At 38.6% G+C, this 18,509-nt stretch overlaps 1 protein-coding gene across 4 annotated transcripts in view; it reads left to right on the top strand.

Annotated features, from left to right (window-relative positions):
• TECR (trans-2,3-enoyl-CoA reductase) overlaps positions 1-18,509 on the top strand; it is a 58,633-nt gene that overhangs the window by 20,427 nt on the left and 19,697 nt on the right. For 2 of the 4 annotated variants that reach the window (XR_015794710.1, XM_025169406.2), the window contains exons 1-5: positions 1,578-1,742; positions 13,871-13,922; positions 14,695-14,739; positions 15,157-15,260; positions 15,344-15,459. Coding sequence is in view for 3 of the 4 variants with exons in the window: in XM_025169406.2 (XP_025025174.1) it covers positions 1,578-1,742; positions 13,871-13,922; positions 14,695-14,739; positions 15,157-15,260; positions 15,344-15,459 (482 nt within the window). In the remaining variant the exon portion in view is untranslated. Of the gene's footprint in view, positions 1-1,577; positions 1,743-13,870; positions 13,923-14,694; positions 14,740-15,156; positions 15,261-15,343; positions 15,460-18,509 lie in introns of those variants that run through there. The other 2 variants (XM_025169407.2, XM_007432581.4) reach the window with 2 other exon arrangements.

Here is an 18,509-nt window from a genome sequence, read left to right as displayed (position 1 = left end):
ACCATTGTGCAATCTTAAAACTGACAGAAAAATCTATGATAACCTGATTTCAGAGGTTGAGTAGAAACACTGAAACAGTGTTATTAAATACTAGGTAAGTAAAAAAAACCCTTTATGTTACAGGTAGTCCTTGACTTACGATCACAATAGGGACCGGAAAATTCATCATTAAGTGGTGTCATTAAGCAAGGCATCATATGACCATCCTGATTTTGTGTCATTTTTTGCGGTGGTCATTAAGTGAATAATGTGGTTGTTAAGTGAATCATCCAGTAGTCCATTGATTTTGCTTGTTGGAAGCCAGCTGGGAAGGTCGCAAGTGGCAATCATGTGACCCTGGGATGCTGCAACCATCATAAATACATGCTGGTTATCAAGCACCCAAATTTTGGTAATGTGACTATGGGGGATGCTGCAATGGTTGTAAGTGCAAGGTCCAGTCATAAATCACTTTTTTCAGCGCCGTTGTAACTTCAAATAGTTGCTAAATGAATGGTCGTAAGTTGAGGACTACCTGTATTATGTCCTATATAAGTAACGTGAACTGGTTTAAGCGTTCAAATTTCAGTCTATTCTGTCAAACATTCTACAAATTATTTTTAAAAAGCAAACAATCTATAATTATTGTAAACAAGTTCCAGCCAAGTCTGCTTTTTTCTGTACAGTTTCTGAGCTAAGAAATAATTCAAGTTGCATGGAAATTACCATACATCATACTGCAATAGATAATTGTGGAGAATTAGGTTATTTCGCTATGGAGAAATAATCTGTGGTAGATTTCTTTTACATGCCTTACATCATTAAGTGCTTTTAACACAGTGTCAGTACATAAACTGAGCCCAGAAACAGATCACTAACACATAAAGCCACTATAGAATTATGTCATACAAGCTGACTGCCTTGTTCCTGACCACATTTTCCCCTTCATAACAATACCTAGGGATTGTTGTTGCTTGGATTTCCATACTTCTGTGTTGTTTTACTGCAACAGGAACTCCTGGTCTCCCTGTATGGGTAGGGAAAGTTTCTAGGCTCTAATGTCAGAGCTGGATAAGATCCTAGAAACTACTAGTTTTACCAAGCAGACTCCCTGCATTAATGAGCAGTTGAAGGGACAATTTCTTGAATACTTTTTCCTCCCAGAAAGATGGCTTGTGAAATCTGAATGTGAATGGGTTGGCATGGTCTCTTTGATCCAGAATGAAGGAAAAGGCTTTAAAATTCCCTGGTATGACTTGACTGGCCAGGAGACTGCTTGCAAGAAGTTTTTTGCTGGGCTCAGTTTTATATTTAGCTGAGAAGGGTAGTGGTTCAACCACCCGTGCTATCAACTTACACCTTGGAACACAACCTACAGAACAGACTAGAAGGGAAGCCCCTCTATTCGCTGAGTTGAATTGCTTGAAGGGCTGAGCCTTGAGTCTTAATCTCAACAGGAGCTGTGTTTTGAGACTCAAGCTTTCACATAGATCAGGAATGATCAATATCTAAATCTTGATCATAGGGGAGGAAGCTAATTGAGATCAAGGCTGTTGACTGAACATATTCTTTGGGGATTTGCTGTTTTGTGAAGAGGCATGGATGGGAATTTGCTGCCTATAGAGGGGTGTCCTCCCCTTCAAAGAACTTACAATGATTTAGGGCCACATCTTCCTACTAAGAAATCTAAAAGGGGTGTTCTTTTTTTTGAGGTGGAGATCCTGGATGCCAAGACCCGCGAAAAGCTGTGCTTCTTGGATAAGGTAAGGGTCCTAATTTGGGAAGAGGGATGTAAAGTTGGAGTTCGCTTTTTGTCATTGTAGAGCTTTATAATTGCCTTAGTCTTAAAAAAATATAGCATTGCACTTTCATACTGGAAAAGTTTAAAGAAATTATTTACTAAAATCTGCCATAGAGAAAAACTTGAGTGAAATATACATGAAGGCAGGACCTGCAGTTAGCAATCCTGGCAACAGGGTGACATGTGAGATCCTCATGTGCAGGAAATTATAGTTAATTGCATAATCTATCAATGTTACCTTTGCTATTAAAATGCAAATATGCATGTTTCAAAATTATTATAAGAAATATATTTGCTTTGCTGTTGTGTGGTACACACTTTAACTCCAATTTGTTCTAAGATCATGAGCATCTGTCTCTGATTTGGATGTCTTAATCATCTTTTAGCCTGTGTTTGATATCAAAGGCCTTTATAGAACAGTTCTAGAATCATGACTACAATAAGCATATGATATGGCCACCAGTAGAGTTTTTAAGGAAAGAGCTGGTGTGGCACCTTTGTATGCAGATCCTACGTAAGGAACAAAGGCATGAACCCTAACTGCAGGGAGATGGATTAGTACTGTAAATGAAAGACAGGGCTTTAAATTTTCAGAACAGTTTGTTATCTTAAATCACAGTTCCATTCTTACATAATCATTGCACTATCACTGACTTAATGTTAATATACCAGAACAAAGAATTCTTCTGGCTCTGTACTTTTGTCACTGCAGCTAAACACACCTTCAGATTTTGGGTGCATTGGAACACCCAAAATATGGGAAGGTTTTTTGGTTTGAGATAATGAAACAAAATGCTTTAATTGTTTGTTTAGGCGTATTTCTGGTTGGCTTGAGCAAACACAAATGAGCTGGACTTCAGTGTGTTTTTTTTTTTAAAGGTACAATCCACAGAAAACTTCCTATTGGCCAATTTTTCAATCCTTAATGATTCAAGATTTCAGAGACTCTTGTATGAAATTGCTAGTTGTGCATTTTGGCTCAAAGAACTTAACTCAAAGAAGACAGTGCCAAAAGTATCTGTAAGGCAGGTAAACTTTTCAGACACAAGCCTGCTGGGTGGAATTTGTCATTGCAAAGAATGACATATCCCATCCAGAAGTGCTAGCCAATCTGATTGAGGGGAGGATTTTGAACCCTTAATATGGTGACACCTTAGTTACAAATGCTCTGTATATTTGCATTGTCAGTCCTTTTTCTGTGCAAAGTGGATCAAAGAGATATTCTTTCTGGGATGGGATAAACTGGGAAGGTAGGAAACATGCTTTATGGGAAAGGAGAGAGGACAGTGATAAAAAGTACAGATTTGGGAGCACCAAAGAGGGAGATTTGATTATTCTTTCTTTGGCCCAAGGATTTACTAACCATGGCAGTTCAGGTTTGTGTCAGCACTGGATGGTAGTAGCATGGTGCCCTTTTCCATTTTGATTCCTATGGGTATTGTTAATCCTTTCAGGCAAATGAGACTCTTGTGTTGACTTTGAGGAAGCAAGAAGACTAAATATAGAGATGAGACTAAAGTAACATCCAAACAGTGTTCATGATCAGTAAAGCACAATTATAATTTCTTCCACATTGTTGTATGCCATGTATGGTTGTTGGACTCTAGTCTTATGTCCCAGTAACTGATTTCTTTACTAAAATGCAACTGTCTTCCTTATCCGTACATTGAAATTACTTTACCATTTTGTAGTTTGGCAACACAAATCAATAAGATAACCTGTTTTCTGGGTGTGAAGGTGTGGTTGCTATGCATAAGTAATGGGTAAAAATTATAAAAAGACAGAATTGCAGCACAACATTCCTGTACCCATTTTATTTATTGATTAATTTATACAAGTGCTTTTAAGTCACTTTAATCAAGCAAATATAAGGAGCTTACAAAAGGTATGTAGCAATAAATCAGCCAAAGAGAAAAAAGATGAATATATGTTTTCAAAATACTTTCAACTTAATAATAACAGCAAAACAACAATAAGCAGCACCCATACACATCCCAGGTATGTATGTCATCAACTCCTCAATGTCCTCTTTAAAAGCATGAACATATTTTAAGAAGAGATTGAGGAATGTTTACCCTTTTCCCCTGCTGTAGAACAATTTTATCAATACATAACAATGTGAAGAATAATTTACTTCCAACAGCCATCAATGCAATTTCCAAAAGTGGGTCCATGCAAAACAAACAACGCATGCTCCCCATCCATTGATGTTAGATATATATATAAAATATATAATACAGGTTTTCATTTTATTTAATGAAAATATCTAAAAGATAACAGAGGCTGTTTTAAGGTTTCAATCATGGGATTCAAATTACACTATGAATATAGTATGTAATTTTTTTTTTTTTACAAATCTGTATACTCATTTCCTCTAAATGTAAAAATACTTGTTTAAAAGCCCATCATTCTGCCTCTCCAGCTGAATACCCTCCTTTGCAAAGGAATGCACTCAAGCCAATTTGTTTGTTTTCTGTCTTTTTATAACTATCTTTTCCCATCGATAAAATAAACTTCTTTTGACTACATTGTTTCTTTTGTCTTCCACTCCTTTTGTTGGGCTTCCATATTGGACTCAAGCAGAATAAATGAATTGAGTGAATGAATGGTCTCTGTTCACAATTATTCCTGTTCTATGAGAACTACACAAAGTTCCTCATTTTGCTAATTGTTCATTACTTATATGGAACATTTTCACCCCAGAAAAGATATATTTAAAAGGAACATTTAAGAAATCTTTTCCAATATGCACTTAAAAATACAGTGGAACCTCGGTTTACGAACTTAATTCGTTCCGTGACTCTGGTCGCGACCCAAATTGGTCGCGACCCGAAGCAAATTTTCCCATAAGGTTCAATATAATTACCGTTAATCTGTTCTGGCGTGGAGGACAGGGAGGCGGCTGTTGCTTGGAGGGAGAGTCCCCCTCCCTACGACCACGTGTCAGGGGTGGAAAATGGCCGCGGATCACGTGTCAGGGGTGGAAAAATGGCCGCGGATCACGTGTCGGGTGGAAAAATGGCCACGGACCACGTGTCAGGGGTGGAAAAATGGCCGCGGACCACGTGTCAGGGGCGGAAAATGGCCGCGGACCACGTGTCATGGGCGGGAAAATGGCCACGGACCGGGTCACGGGAGGGAAAATGGCCGCGGATCCTGTTCGTAACCCGAGGCGGAGTTCGCGAACCGAAGCAAAATTTTGCGGCCGGAGCTGGTCGTCACCCGAAAAGTTCGTGAACAGAAGCGTTCGTAACCCGAGGTTCCACTGTATGTCTAATGCCCATACTGCAGTTAGGCACTCTTTTTCACAATCATTGTACCCTTAAGTTATGTTGTTAATTTTCCTATTTCATTGTTTGGTATTTTTGCACTGCACCCAAAGTATCCATAGTTCTGATATTAAAAGTTTGAATTGAATCAGAGGGCCTTTACCTATTTTTTATTCTTTTTCAATGTTTTTTTCCAACATTGCTTCATTGCTTGAAAGAAAAATGAAATATTTTTGGTGGTTTGGGGATGAATGTGAAAAGAAATTAAACCCTCCTAATAATCTTTCCCACCCATTCTGTTGTTGTTTCTTCTGGCAGGAGGAAGGAGTAGGAAGTGTGTAGAGTCCTCACCAGACTTTCAGGAATTCTTTTCCTTCTCATTTCTCTCTGTACAAACCATATGTTTCCTCTTTGGCCCTCTGCCCATAGTAACCCAATAAAGTATCTTTCTTCTAGCAATTCCTGCTTCCATGAAGTGTCATTTTGTCCACTGGAAGTGTGGGGGGAGGAGAGGGAGAAACACTGGCTATGCAGATCACTTTGCATGTTTATCAATTGCCCCATAACAAAGCCCTTTCTCTCCCCAGACTCCCTTGAATTATCTTCTGCTCTGCAAATTTCACTCCCTGCAAGTCTGTGTGCTAGCTATAAACAAATACTCTGCATTTGCCCCTGGAGTCTTTGGGTGTAAGCACCTCTTTTTTCCCAATCCATGGGCTCAGGAAAGTATGTCCTCATGGCTGCTACTGTCAAAACAAATATACAATAGTTTTATCTACTTCTGTTGTTGATTCAGCACTTGTCAGTGCCTCCAACAACTTATAAAACTCTACATTATCATTCAGTATATTTGAAATATTTGATAATTGTATGTTGTTAATAGCACTCTTGGTTTTATTCAGGTTCAGAGGACGTTTTTCTCCAGTCTCTTCCTCAGAAATTTCTCCTCCAAGAAAAAAACAGTGACTATTTTATCCCAACTAGATGGATCTCTTCCAAGGCTATTCACAGTAACCATTTCACAAGTGGTATCATCAGTTGCCTCTTCTTTTTAATTTGGCTTTTCTTCTGTTTTAGTTTCACTAGCCATACAGTGGTAGATAGCATATTTTATTTTGCCAAACTGTTGTGGTGCTGGGCAACAGTCAGGGTTTATTGCTACAGACTGGTTTACTATCTGGCTGCAATTAACTCATCTTGCAACTTTCCTACTTTCCATAGAGTTGCCTCAAACTACTCATACATATTACCAAGTGAAAAGCACTGTGTTTGATAATATTCCAGTCCACAAAAAACTTCTAGCCCTTTTTAATAGTTTGCAGACTTGGCTTATCTTCCACAGTAGATTAATACATTGAAAGTAAGGTAGTCTTCACTTAGTGACTGCCTCATTCAGTGACCATTTGAAGTTACAGTGGTGCTGAAAAATAACTTTACAACCAATGCCTACATTTATGACCTTCGCAGTGTCCTTCAGTCACATGATTGCCATTACAGTACAGTCAGTACTCATTGTCTTGTACCTGACCTATTGTTTTTCTTCCGCCCCACCCTTGCAGAGAGATTGGAGAAGAAGGAATTACAAAAGATTACAAGAGAGTAAACAGGCACACAATGGTGGATACACATTGAAAAGAGTGCAGTGGCAGCAGCACCCGAGTGTGCTTCATGTATTCCCCATTGTGTGCCTGCTTACTCCTTTCCTCTCCAATGAACGTAATACAAACATTAATTCCCTTCTTGCTAATTATCCCAGTGCCAGGGTGAGCATTCCAAAGTGCAGGGGAGTGGGGAAAAGGAAAGCACAGTCACGGTTGCTTAACAACAGAGCTGCTGGCCCCAGTTGTGGTCGCTAAATGAGGGCTTATATGCACAACTAGATTACCTCCAGACTCCTCTCTTTCTACTAAATAGAAAAATCTTTTGGCATTTGAAACAAGATAGAAAAGCTGGGAATCAAGGCTGGGAAGTGCAGCCTCAGAAATTACTTGACTGGAATCCTTAGGGAATATCTGGGGGAGGGATCTAAAAATAACTGAGACAAAGGAAAATGTATTTCAGGCATCAGTTATATCAGGAAAGATCAATAAAAAGATCCAGCCATTTGAGAACATGTATAGACATGTAAGCTTTACGCTCCCTGGTATCTCTTCTTCCTAAGATGAATTGCAAATGCTCAATAAATGTTGTGTTTTTGTGGAACTTGTATGCCTTTATATCAGAGTTGCTACCTTATTATTAGCAGATCTATCATTATGTGTTTGTCAACAGTATTAAAATGTCCTTTATAGTGTTCTATGGGTCCTTTTCAGGTGGTATCTGTGTTTGGATCAGCTCTGCATTTTATCTCCTCTGCCACTGAATATTTTTAGCTATGACTACTTAAAGCTAAAAAGCTTTTTTTCCCCTCTTTTCCTTTTTTATCCAGTAAAGTTATTTCATTTATTGCAGATGGGATTAATCTATCTCCAAAGGAGGAATTGGACTGACTTTCATAGTCGTATGTCTTAAAGTTATAAGAGCCAGAAAATTTTTATCTTTGTTGTACGCCACCCAGAATTGCCTGTGGTGAGATGGGCAGCTATATAAATTGGTTTAATAAAATAAATAATAAATAATAAAATGGCACTGTGTAATTTATTTCATTTTTATCATCTTTTTGAACTAAGTCCATAAGCTGCAGGGATTCTGTCTCTCTCACATATCAGGTTTAAAGGAGATGATACCAGGTAAAGACGTCCCCCTGGAAGATAGGTGGTGGCAGCAGCAATTATACCCAAATCCAGATGAAAGGATTGGGAGAGGATGGAGATACTCCATTTTTCACCCAATAAGCTCAGCCCTGCCACTTTACTAGTAATGTCATCCATTGTAATGTCCTACTTTCTCAGTTAGAGACTGGCAATCATGTACCACCTTTCCCATTGTAAAGTATACATTCTAGTAGTGCTCTTTTGTGTGTGTTTGTGCACTGGCTTTGACTCTTGACTTCTGGTGACTGCCTGGAAAATTCTTTAAAGTTTTCTTGGCAACATTTTCAAAAGTGGTTTGCCCTTCGCTTCTTCTTCCTAGGGTTGAGAGAGTGTGACTTGCCCAAAGTTGCCCAGCTGGCTTTGTGCCTAAGGTGGGACTAGAACTCAGAGTCTCCTGGTTTCTAGCCTGGTGCCTTAACCATAGACCAAACTGGCTCTCAAAGTGCCCTTTACTGATAAAATATGTATTTGTCTTTTCTCAGACTTTTTGGAAGAGTGCCTAGTTTGTGCAGAGGTTTTCCCAGCCTCTATTAACCATGAACATTCTCACTCTTTGCTTTGTTTTAGTGCCTAGTCTTTGATCCTGCTATCAATTATGTCACATTGGCTAGTGTAGGTAGGTAGGTAGGTAGGTAGATAGGTAGATATCCAGAGATTCAGGCACATAGAAACAAATGCAGATTTACAACTTTTGTGGTTCACTTTCTGAACTAAAACACCACTGATACCTTCACCTTCCCATGCATATCTTTCTTTGTGGGGCTAGGTTTGAATTCTAGAAAATCAAACAGCGAATACCCATGTATATTATGACTTCCAAGAACTACGGTTCCCGACATTTTTATAACTTCCAGCAAGACTTGACCAATTCATTGAAGTTTAGCTAGCCCCACCTTGGGACCTTTCTGATATCTCCTGGTATTTTTTTTATCAAAGGAAAATTCATATACAGTAGGAACCATTTGCTGTTTTGAGAACTTCTTGTGTCTTCTTTGAGCTCATCACACTGTTATATACTGGCATTAATGAATTCTGTATCAGTATATTAATATCGATATACATGTTGTGGAGAAAAATAGGAGGCAGGAGTATTAGGTATGTTCACCACCTTGATTTGACCAAAATATTTATATATATTAAAGGCAGGATAAAAATATATTAGTGATGATGATGATGATGATGATGATGATGATTGATTAACATACTCTAACCCTGATGTGCTAGGCGTGTTTATTACATGAGAAGGCTCTTAGTTGCAATAAAGCTGCTTTGCTGATTTGTAAATTTTATGAGTGTGCTACTGCACTGTAAAGAATACTGTCTGTAGCCTCCAAATTGCATTGGACAGTCAGTATTGTTGACATTAGTGTTGCTTTAATAAGTCAGTTTCAGTATCCTTTGACTATTGATTCATTTCATCCCAAACTATTCTGGATGATATAAATAGCCTTCCAAAGTAGAAGAGAACCAGCTTACATTCCCTCTTTAGTGTAAAAAGATTAAATAGATATAATAAAATGACTCCCCTTCATGGATCACTGCCTTGTCGTGGCGAAGGGGCTTGCGTAACTCAGTGAAGCCATGAGCTATACCGTGCAGGGCCACCCAAGACGGACAGGTCATGACAGAGAGTTCTGACAAAATGTGGTCCACTGGAGAAGGAAATGGCAACCCACTCCAGTATCCTTGCCAAGAAAACCCCATGGACAATGTTAAAAGGCTAAAAGATATGACGCCGGAAGATGAGCCCCTCAGGTCGGAAGGTGTCCAATATGCTACTGGGGAAGAGCGGAGGGCAATTCCAAGTAGCTCCAGAAAGAGTGAAGCGGCTGGGCCAAAGCCGAAAGGACGTTCAGCTGTGGATGTATCTGGAAGCGAAAAGAAGGTCCGATGCTGCAAAGAACAATATTGTATAGGTACCTGGAATGTAAGATCTATGAACCAAGGCAAGCTGGATGTGGTCAAGCATGAGATGACAAGACTGAACATCGACATCTTGGGAATCAGCGAACTGAAATGGACGGGAATGGGTGAATTTAATTCGGGTGACCATTATATCTACTACTGTGGGCAAGAAACCCTTAGAAGAAATGGAGTTGCAATCATAGTCAATAAGAGAGTCGGAAAGGCAGTAATGGGGTACAACCTCAAAAACGACAGAATGATCTCAGTGCGTATCCAAGGCAAACCATTCAATATCACAGTCATCCAAGTCTATGCCCCAACCACTGATGCTGAAGAAGCTGAGGTTGACCGCTTCTATGAAGACCTACAACATCTTCTAGAACTAGCACCAAAAAAAGATGTCCTTTTCATCATAGGGGATTGGAATGCTAAAGTAGGAAGTCAAGGAGTAATCGGAATAACAGGCAAGTTTGGCCTTGGAGTACAAAATGAAGCAGGGCAAAGGCTAATAGAGTTCTGTCAAGAGAACAAGCTAGTCATAGCAAACACTCTTTTCCAACAACACAAGAGACGACTCTACACATGGACATCACCAGATGGTCAATACCGAAACCAGATTGATTACATACTTTGCAGCCAAAGATGGAGAAGCTCTATACAGATAGCAAAAACAAGACCAGGAGCTGACTGTGGCTCAGATCATGAGCTTCTTACTGCAAAATTTAGGCTTAAATTGAAGAATGTAGGGAAAACCACTAGACCACTCAGGTATGACTTAGATCATATTCCTTGTGAGTACACAGTGAAGGTGATGAATAGATTTAGAGGATTAGATTTGGTAGACAGAGTGCCTGAAGAACTATGGACGGAGGTCCGTAACATTGTACAGGAGGCAGCAACTAAAACCATCCCAAAGAAAAAGAAATGCAAGAAAGCAAAATGGCTGTCTGATGAGGCTTTACAAATAGCTGTGGAAAGAAGGAATGCGAAAAGCAAGGGTGAAAGGGAAAGATATAAGCAACTGAATGCAGATTTCCAGAGAATAGCAAGGAGAGATAAGAAGGCCTTCTTAAATGAACAATGCAAAGAAATTGAGGAAAACAATAGAATGGGGAAGACTAGAGATCTCTTCAAGAAAATTGGAGATATGAAAGGAACGTTTAGTGCAAAGATGGGCATGATAAAGGACAAAAAAGGCAGGGAGCTAACAGAAGCAGAAGAGATTAAGAAGAGGTGGCAAGAATACACAGAAGAACTATACAAGAAAGATCTTAATGTCCCTGATGTCCACGCTGGTGTGATCGCTGACCTTGAGCCAGACATCCTAGAGAGTGAAGTCAAGTGGGCCTTAGGAAGCATTGCTAACAACAAAGCTAGTGGAGATGACAGTATTCCAGCTGAGTTATTTAAAATACTAAAAGACGATGGTGTTAAAGTGCTGCACTCAATATGCCAGCAAGTTTGGAAAACGCAACAGTGGCCACGGGATTGGAAAAGGTCAGTTTATGTTCCAATTCCAAAGAAGGGCAATGCCAAAGAATGCTCAAACTATCGCACAATTGCACTCATTTCACATGCTAGCAAGGTTATGCTCAAAATCCTACAAGCTAGGCTTCAGCAATACATGAACCAAGAACTACCGGATGTACAAGCTGGGTTTCGAAGAGGCAGAGGAACTAGAGATCAAATCGCCAACATTCGCTGGATCATGGAGAAAGCACGAGAGTTCCAGAAAAATATCTACTTCTGCTTCATTGACTATGCAAAAGCCTTTGATTGTGTGGATCACAACAAACTGTGGCAAATTCTTAAAGAGATGGGAGTACCAGACCACCTTACCTGTCTCCTGAGAAATCTGTATGCAGGCCAAGAAGCAACAGTTAGAACCAGTCACGGAACAACCGATTGGTTCAAAATAGGGAAAGGTGTACGACAAGGCTGTATACTGTCACCCTGCTTATTTAACCTATATGCAGAGTACATCATGAGAAATGCCAGGCTGGAAGAATCACAAGCCGGAATTAAGATTGCAGGGAGAATCATCAACAACCTCAGATATGCAGACGATACCACCCTAATGGCAGAAAGTGAAGAAGAACTAAAGAGCCTCTTGATGAGGGTGAAAGAGGAGAGTGCGAAAGCTGGTTTGAAACTCAACATTAAAAAAACTAAGATCATGGCATCTGGACCCATCAATTCCTGGCAAATAGAAGGGGTAGAAATGGAAGCAGTAACAGACTTCATTTATTTGGGCTCCAAGATCACCGCAGATGGAGACTGCAGCCATGAAATTAAAAGACGCTTGCTCCTTGGGAGGAAAGCTATGGCAAGCCTAGATAGCATATTAAAAAGCAGAGACGTCACCTTGCCGACAAAGATCCGCATAGTCAAAGCTATGGTTTTTCCAGTAGTAATGTATGGCTGTGAGAGCTGGACCATAAAGAAGGCGGAGCGCCGAAGAATTGATGCCTTTGAACTGTGGTGCTGGAGAAGACTCTTGAGAGTCCCCTGGACTGCTAGGAGGTCAAACCAGTCAATCTTAAAGGAAATCAACCCTGATTGCTCATTGGAAGGATCGATAATGAAGCTCAAGCTCAGATACTTTGGTCACCTAATGCGAAGAGAGGACTCTTTGGAAAAGACCCTGATGCTGGGAAAGATTGAAGGCAAAAGGAGAAGAGGACGGCAGAGGATGAGATGGTTAGATAGCATCACTGAAGCAATGAGCATGAAACTGAGCAAACTCAGGGAGGCAGTGAAGGACCGGAAGGCCTGGCGCAGTATGGTTCATGGGGTCACGGAGAGTCGGACACGACTTAACGACTAAACAACAACAACAACAAATAAAATGACTGTGCAAAATAATAGCAACAAAGTTACTAAGAAAGGAAGAACAAAATATCTAACACAACCTTAATGTTGCATTCTTACAACAGTGATTGTGAACAACATAATGGGATTATTACCTCTGCCTACAGACACCTATTAACCAGAGGCTAGGCATTGCTTTGGATTTGCTTTGAAACTTGTGGGAACATGAATGCAGCAGATATTTGTAACTTAGTAAAGTGACAATGGGTTTTTTTCCAGGATTGCATAGCTGTGGTGGGGAAACTTCTGTAGCAGCCATACAGCCCTAGAAAGAGATTCAAATGCACAGAGAACATACATGATCCTGTATGTTCCAAAACACTTTAACTGGATTGAATCCAAAATATTTATTTATTTATTTGTTTTTATTTATTTATATATCAAATTTTTCACCGCCCATCTTGTTAAAAAATAACTCTGGGTGGTTTACAAAGCAGTTAAAATCAATTAAAATTACAATATAAAATAATCCTAAATAAATAGAAAATAAATATAATCCAAGGATAGATGTTAAAATTGGCAGTAACTTGCAGAGCATCATCAAGGCACCAGCCACCCCTAGGATTGGGTAAAATTCTTCTCACCCCACGAAAGCTAGCAGAGCCAGGTGTTTAATCCTTTCTGGAAAGCTGGGAGGGCCTGCTGCACCTCTGGGGGGAGAATATTCCGAAGGGCGGGGGCAACAGCAGAGAAGGCTCTCCTCCTGGGCCCCGCCAGTTGACATTCTCTCACTGACGGGACCCGCAACATGCTCTCTCTGCCTGACCGGGTGGGACAGGTTGATGTGACGTGGGTAAGACGGTCCCTCAGATAACCTGGACCCATGCTATGTAGGGCTTTAAAGGTAATAACCAACACTTCGAATTGGACCCAGAAGCAGACTGGGACCCAATGCAGCCCATGTAGTAACGGTGTTATATGCGCCTTTCTTGGGGCACCCAAGATTGTTCTTGCACTATTCTACTAGATGTAATAAATTCTTGCCTGCACATTTCTAATTTGTTATCTCTAGCAGTGTTTCTGGGCTGCTGGGAGCATGTTGTTCCACCACAGCTTTTTAATTTTCTAATTGACTCATCTGGTGTTGTTTTGCTTAACACACTGGTGTTAGCTGGTAGTATATTTCCAGTTTAGGCATAATTTGAATATGCATTTCTTGTGTCTGAGGCGTTTTTGTTGTTCTTCTTGCCTGTTTGTCAGGATAGAAAGTGCTTGAATCAAAGAGGCCTTACTTGATTATGCAGAATAGTGTCCTTTGGTTTTCTGATCCTTCTTGTGTGTTTCCTTTTCAGGTAGAGCCCAATGCTACCATAGCCGAAATCAAGACTCTCTTTACTAAGTCTCGTATGTATAGAAAAACATCATCTTTGTTGTTTATCATATCTCTTTGTGATGGATTTCAGTACTGAAAGTGCAGAAAGCCTTGCTTTATTAATAAAATTAGCTATTGAAAACCTTTGTTATGTCACTTAAATAGTACATCTTTGAAAATACAACGACCTTATTTTTCTTTGATTAGAATCATTGTTCAAAGATCAGTGGCTTCAGCTTATTAATTTTCCTTCCCCCCCCCCCTTTATGGACTTAAGAAAGTAGAAAAATTGTCCAGATTAAGCTTTTCCCCCCTATGCTGGCTTGTTTCTTGACCAGTTACTTTTACTTGCTGTAGAATGTAAAGGAATCTGAAGCAGATGAGAGGATCTAAAATTTGAATGTGGTTTCATCAATTTTCTAGTCCCTCCAGATGTGTTGGGCTTCAACTGTCATATGGCCATGCAGGTTATCTGTCTAAACTTGTATAAAACATTTAAAGAAATAATAACAGCTATAGTTTTAGTCAGATACCCAACTACTTCTAAATAAGTCCTATTAGTCATGTGGGGACCTTTATATAGATTGTACTATAACACACTATTTGGAAATTTTACTCATTGATCCAGAATGAGAAATTTTTCACTAGTTTTTTTATTTCTCTTTCCCATGAAAACTCTGGAGCAAAGAATTTTTTGTCAGCCTTCACATCTCAAGATTGCTCTTGAATGCTGCCAGCGGATGGTGCTAATGGTTTAGCTGTATTCTGACTCATTACAAGATAACTTTATTTTTCTTTTCTTAGACCCTCAGTGGTATCCAGCCCGGCAGTCCCTGCGACTAGATCCCAGTAAGTTGATGTATTATAAAATATCCTAATACTTGACTTCCTCTCCTTCAGGATAACATTTTTTGGTAAGAAGATAAGGAATAGAACAAAACATAGGCTAGTACCTTACTTGAATGAGATTGTATTAGAGAATACAATCAGTATGAACGTTTTGTGCCTTGGGAATTCACAGGAAGGGCCTCTTTGAAAGGTTCTTTGCCCACAAAGTGGTCATTGCTAATAGTTTGATTTTATGAATAAGGTGAGAAGATAACTAAGCATCCTTCATCTTGGAGGTTACCATGCAGATGTTTCCTTCAGGATGTCAGGCTAACAATTTCTTCTCTGTTGTGTAACCAAACAAGCAACTGTGACATTTGATGTTCTGTCAAGGTCCTGAGTCTCCCAGAGTTTCAGTGTGACTTCTCTTTCTTCTAGAAGGAAAGTCTTTGAAAGATGAAGATATCCTTCAGAATTTGCCGGTTGGTACAACAGCAACACTATATTTCCGGGACTTAGGAGCACAAATCAGCTGGGTGACTGTGAGTGTATTTCATTTCTCCTCAGGAAAATGTTCCCTTGTGAAATCCTTTTGCCCTTCCTCATTCTGATTTTGTTCTGTCAGGTATTCCTCACAGAGTATGCTGGGCCTCTGCTCATCTACCTGCTCTTTTATTTCCGGGTTCCCTTCATTTATGGCCCAAGATATGACTTCACCTCCAGCAAGTATTCTGTTGTTCAGTAAGTATTTACAGGTCACAATAGGCATTTTGCCGCTTACATTTAAGATCTTCTCTAAGGAAGACCAACCCCCAACTTTAATTCATTCTTCCTTGCTTGGACTAGACATTCTTGCTCTTTTAAAAGAAAACTTCACTGTATCACAACTGACATTTCTAGAAATACTTGAGTTGGCAGAAAAGAATTGATCTGAATACTGAATTTCTTTTTGCTATTGAGTATTGTTGAAGTATCATATAAGAAAATAAAAAGAGTCCTGCTCCCATGAGTTAAATATAAGAAGTTACAAGATGCAAAGGAAAGAGGATGATTGGGTTTACCCGATTTGAAATTATATTTTGCAGCCTGTTGTTTAGTTTGGATGAAAGAGTGGGTGTTCCTGAGAAATAGAAGGCTTTTGGAGTTAGAAGGACACAATCTGAGATTTGGGTGGCATAGATATTTGTGGCATGACAAAGCTAAGGTTAATGTAGATTTTAAAAATCATTATGTCAAACGTGCCATATTGAGAATATGGAATAGATACAAAGCCAGGTTGTACCCAAAAACACCTTCGTGGCTCTCAGCACAAGAAGCATTTTATAGATGAGAAATGATAAGTAAACACAGATGGTTAACTTATCATGAGATATTAGAATCTTTTCAAGGGGAATGTGAAATAGAATCAAGGGAAGATCTGGTATCAGGGTGAATACTTGTCAATGGTTTTCTTATATATAATTATTAGAAAGGTTTAAAGTAGACAAAAGAATTTATGGTTTTAAACATTGTAAGACTGAGTTTGAAATAGGACTGTGTACAAATGTTGAATATGTAATTGTCAAAACGTATAAACTTTTATTGAAATTTGAAACAGAAGAACAAGTGAAAGAATGTATGATAAAATGGGCTAAAAATTTTGGTAAAGAAAGTAAATTAAACACAATGAGAGAGCCATTTTAAAATATCCCCAGTCCCCTGGGACCCCCAGGCCTGATGACAAAGCCAAATCTTGAGAGACTTAGGGAACATTAACAGGGATGGAGTTAACCTCACTTCAGGGAGGAGAATGTTCCGTAAGGCGAGCACCATAGCAGAGAAGACCAGCCTCCTGGAACCCGCCAAGTGTAAGTCCCTAGCGTATGGGACCTGAAGCATGCCCTCTCTGCCAGATCTAATGGGACAGAAATATTGTTATAATCTTAAAGATAATTTTTATAAAATTAGGTATTGTTCATATATGTCACCAGAGAAATTGTCTAGAATGTATAAAGATACCTCAAATCTATGTTGGAAATGTGAATAGCATGAAAGGACATTTTATCATGTTTGGTGGATATGTAAAAAAGCTAGAAAGTTTTGGATACAAATATATATACTAATTCAGAGGATCTTAAATATTAATGTACAATTGAAACTTTTCTTTTGGGATTGATGGACAAACAGCTGGAAAAAAGTAATGGAACTTTGTTTTTATACATGGTGACTGAAGCAAGTGGGCATCCCTGTCTTGTTCCTTTTTGTATCTCACAAGGCTTTGTTGGATTTCCATTAAAAATTAGTTGTGCTTTCTGTGAAGTGTAAATTGATCTTACCTATTTTATAAAGTTCTCTTCAAAGTTCATATCTTCCAAAACCTTCAAAACTTTGAACAAGAACGCCTAATTCAAATTGTCAAAGGTGTTTCTGCACCTAAGAAAATCATTGTGGCTTGTTTTTCATTATGTTGCTCCAAATATTCCAAAATGTCCAACATATTTCTAACATTGTCCTTTAGGTAAAAACCCACACTGATCCTCATGAATAAATTCTTGCAAAACTATTTTCAGTCTATCAACTAGAATTGTTGTAAACAACCTGTAGTCATTCAATAATGATATCAGCTTACAGTTTCTTTTTAAAGTCAAATCTTGTCCTTCTTTTGGTATTAGTACTATATTGGCCTCTTTCTAACTCTCTGGCATCTTTCCTCCCTGTAAGATAGAATTCATTGTATTTTGTAAAGGTGGTAAAAGTTCATCCTAAAAATATTTATAATAAAAATCGAATAACCCATCTGGTCCAGGCACCTTTCCTGGTTTAATCTTTTTTATAACTTCAGAAACTTCCCTTATTGTTATAGGTCCATTCATAATCTGTCTCTGTTCCTCTGTAATCCTTAGTAATTTTTGTTTCTTTAGATATTCATCTATTTTCTCCTTCTCTTTGTCACTTCCTTTATACAAGTTGGAATAATATTGATAAAATGCTTTTTGTATAGCCGTGCTATCCATTAATACAGTAACTCCCTCTTGTAATTTCAATTTCAATTTCATTTTCTTTTTCTTTTCATAATTTATATGCCAACCACTTCCCTGGTTTGTTTGTTTTACATAGTTTATTTTTATTTCCATTTCTCTTACCGTTAACATAGATAACTGTTGTTGTAAAAGCTTAATTTGTTGAGAAATACTTATCTTCTCTGGAAATTTCTTTAATTCTTTTTCTTTTCTCTTTATCTCATCCAAAATAGTTTGTGTTTTCTCTTGACACTTCTTTTTGAGTTCACTATTATGTTGTATAAAATAACCTCTAATAAAAGCTTTATTTGCATCCCAAACCATTCTTAAATCAGTACTTTTAACTGAATTATTTTCAAAAAATTCTTTTAATTTCTTTTTGCAATCTTCCACTATTCTTTCTTTCTGTAGCAACATTTCATTTAGTCTCCATCTAAAAGAACTAGATTTCCTTTTATAAACCAAACTCACAGGATTATGATCTGAAAAGTCTTTGGTAGTATGTCTACTTTAAAAACCTTAGTAGCCAAACTCTTTGAAATCCAAATCATGTCTATTTTTATTGAGAGTCCTAATACTCCTAATATTCTTACCTGAATGATCTTTTTTTGCACATGTTGCCAACATGACAATTGCCTATTTATTCCTACTTGTAGTTTCCTATTTTTTAACTAGTTACCAATCCACCTGTCCCCCTTATCTCAGAGCAGCTAAGCTTATCAGGAGACTTTAGGAAATAACTTGCTATGGGCCTTTGAAGGTCCAGGTGTACAATAGGTATTAGATCACCCT

The sequence above is a fragment of the Python bivittatus genome, unplaced genomic scaffold, assembly GCF_059951505.1.
Source record: "Python bivittatus isolate LINGU-HERP-01145 unplaced genomic scaffold, Pbiv_v1 ctg000080_np1212, whole genome shotgun sequence".
Lineage (NCBI taxonomy): Eukaryota > Metazoa > Chordata > Lepidosauria > Squamata > Pythonidae > Python > Python bivittatus.
The sequence above is the reverse complement of the archived record's forward strand: the minus strand, read 5'-3'. Positions and strand labels throughout refer to the sequence as shown.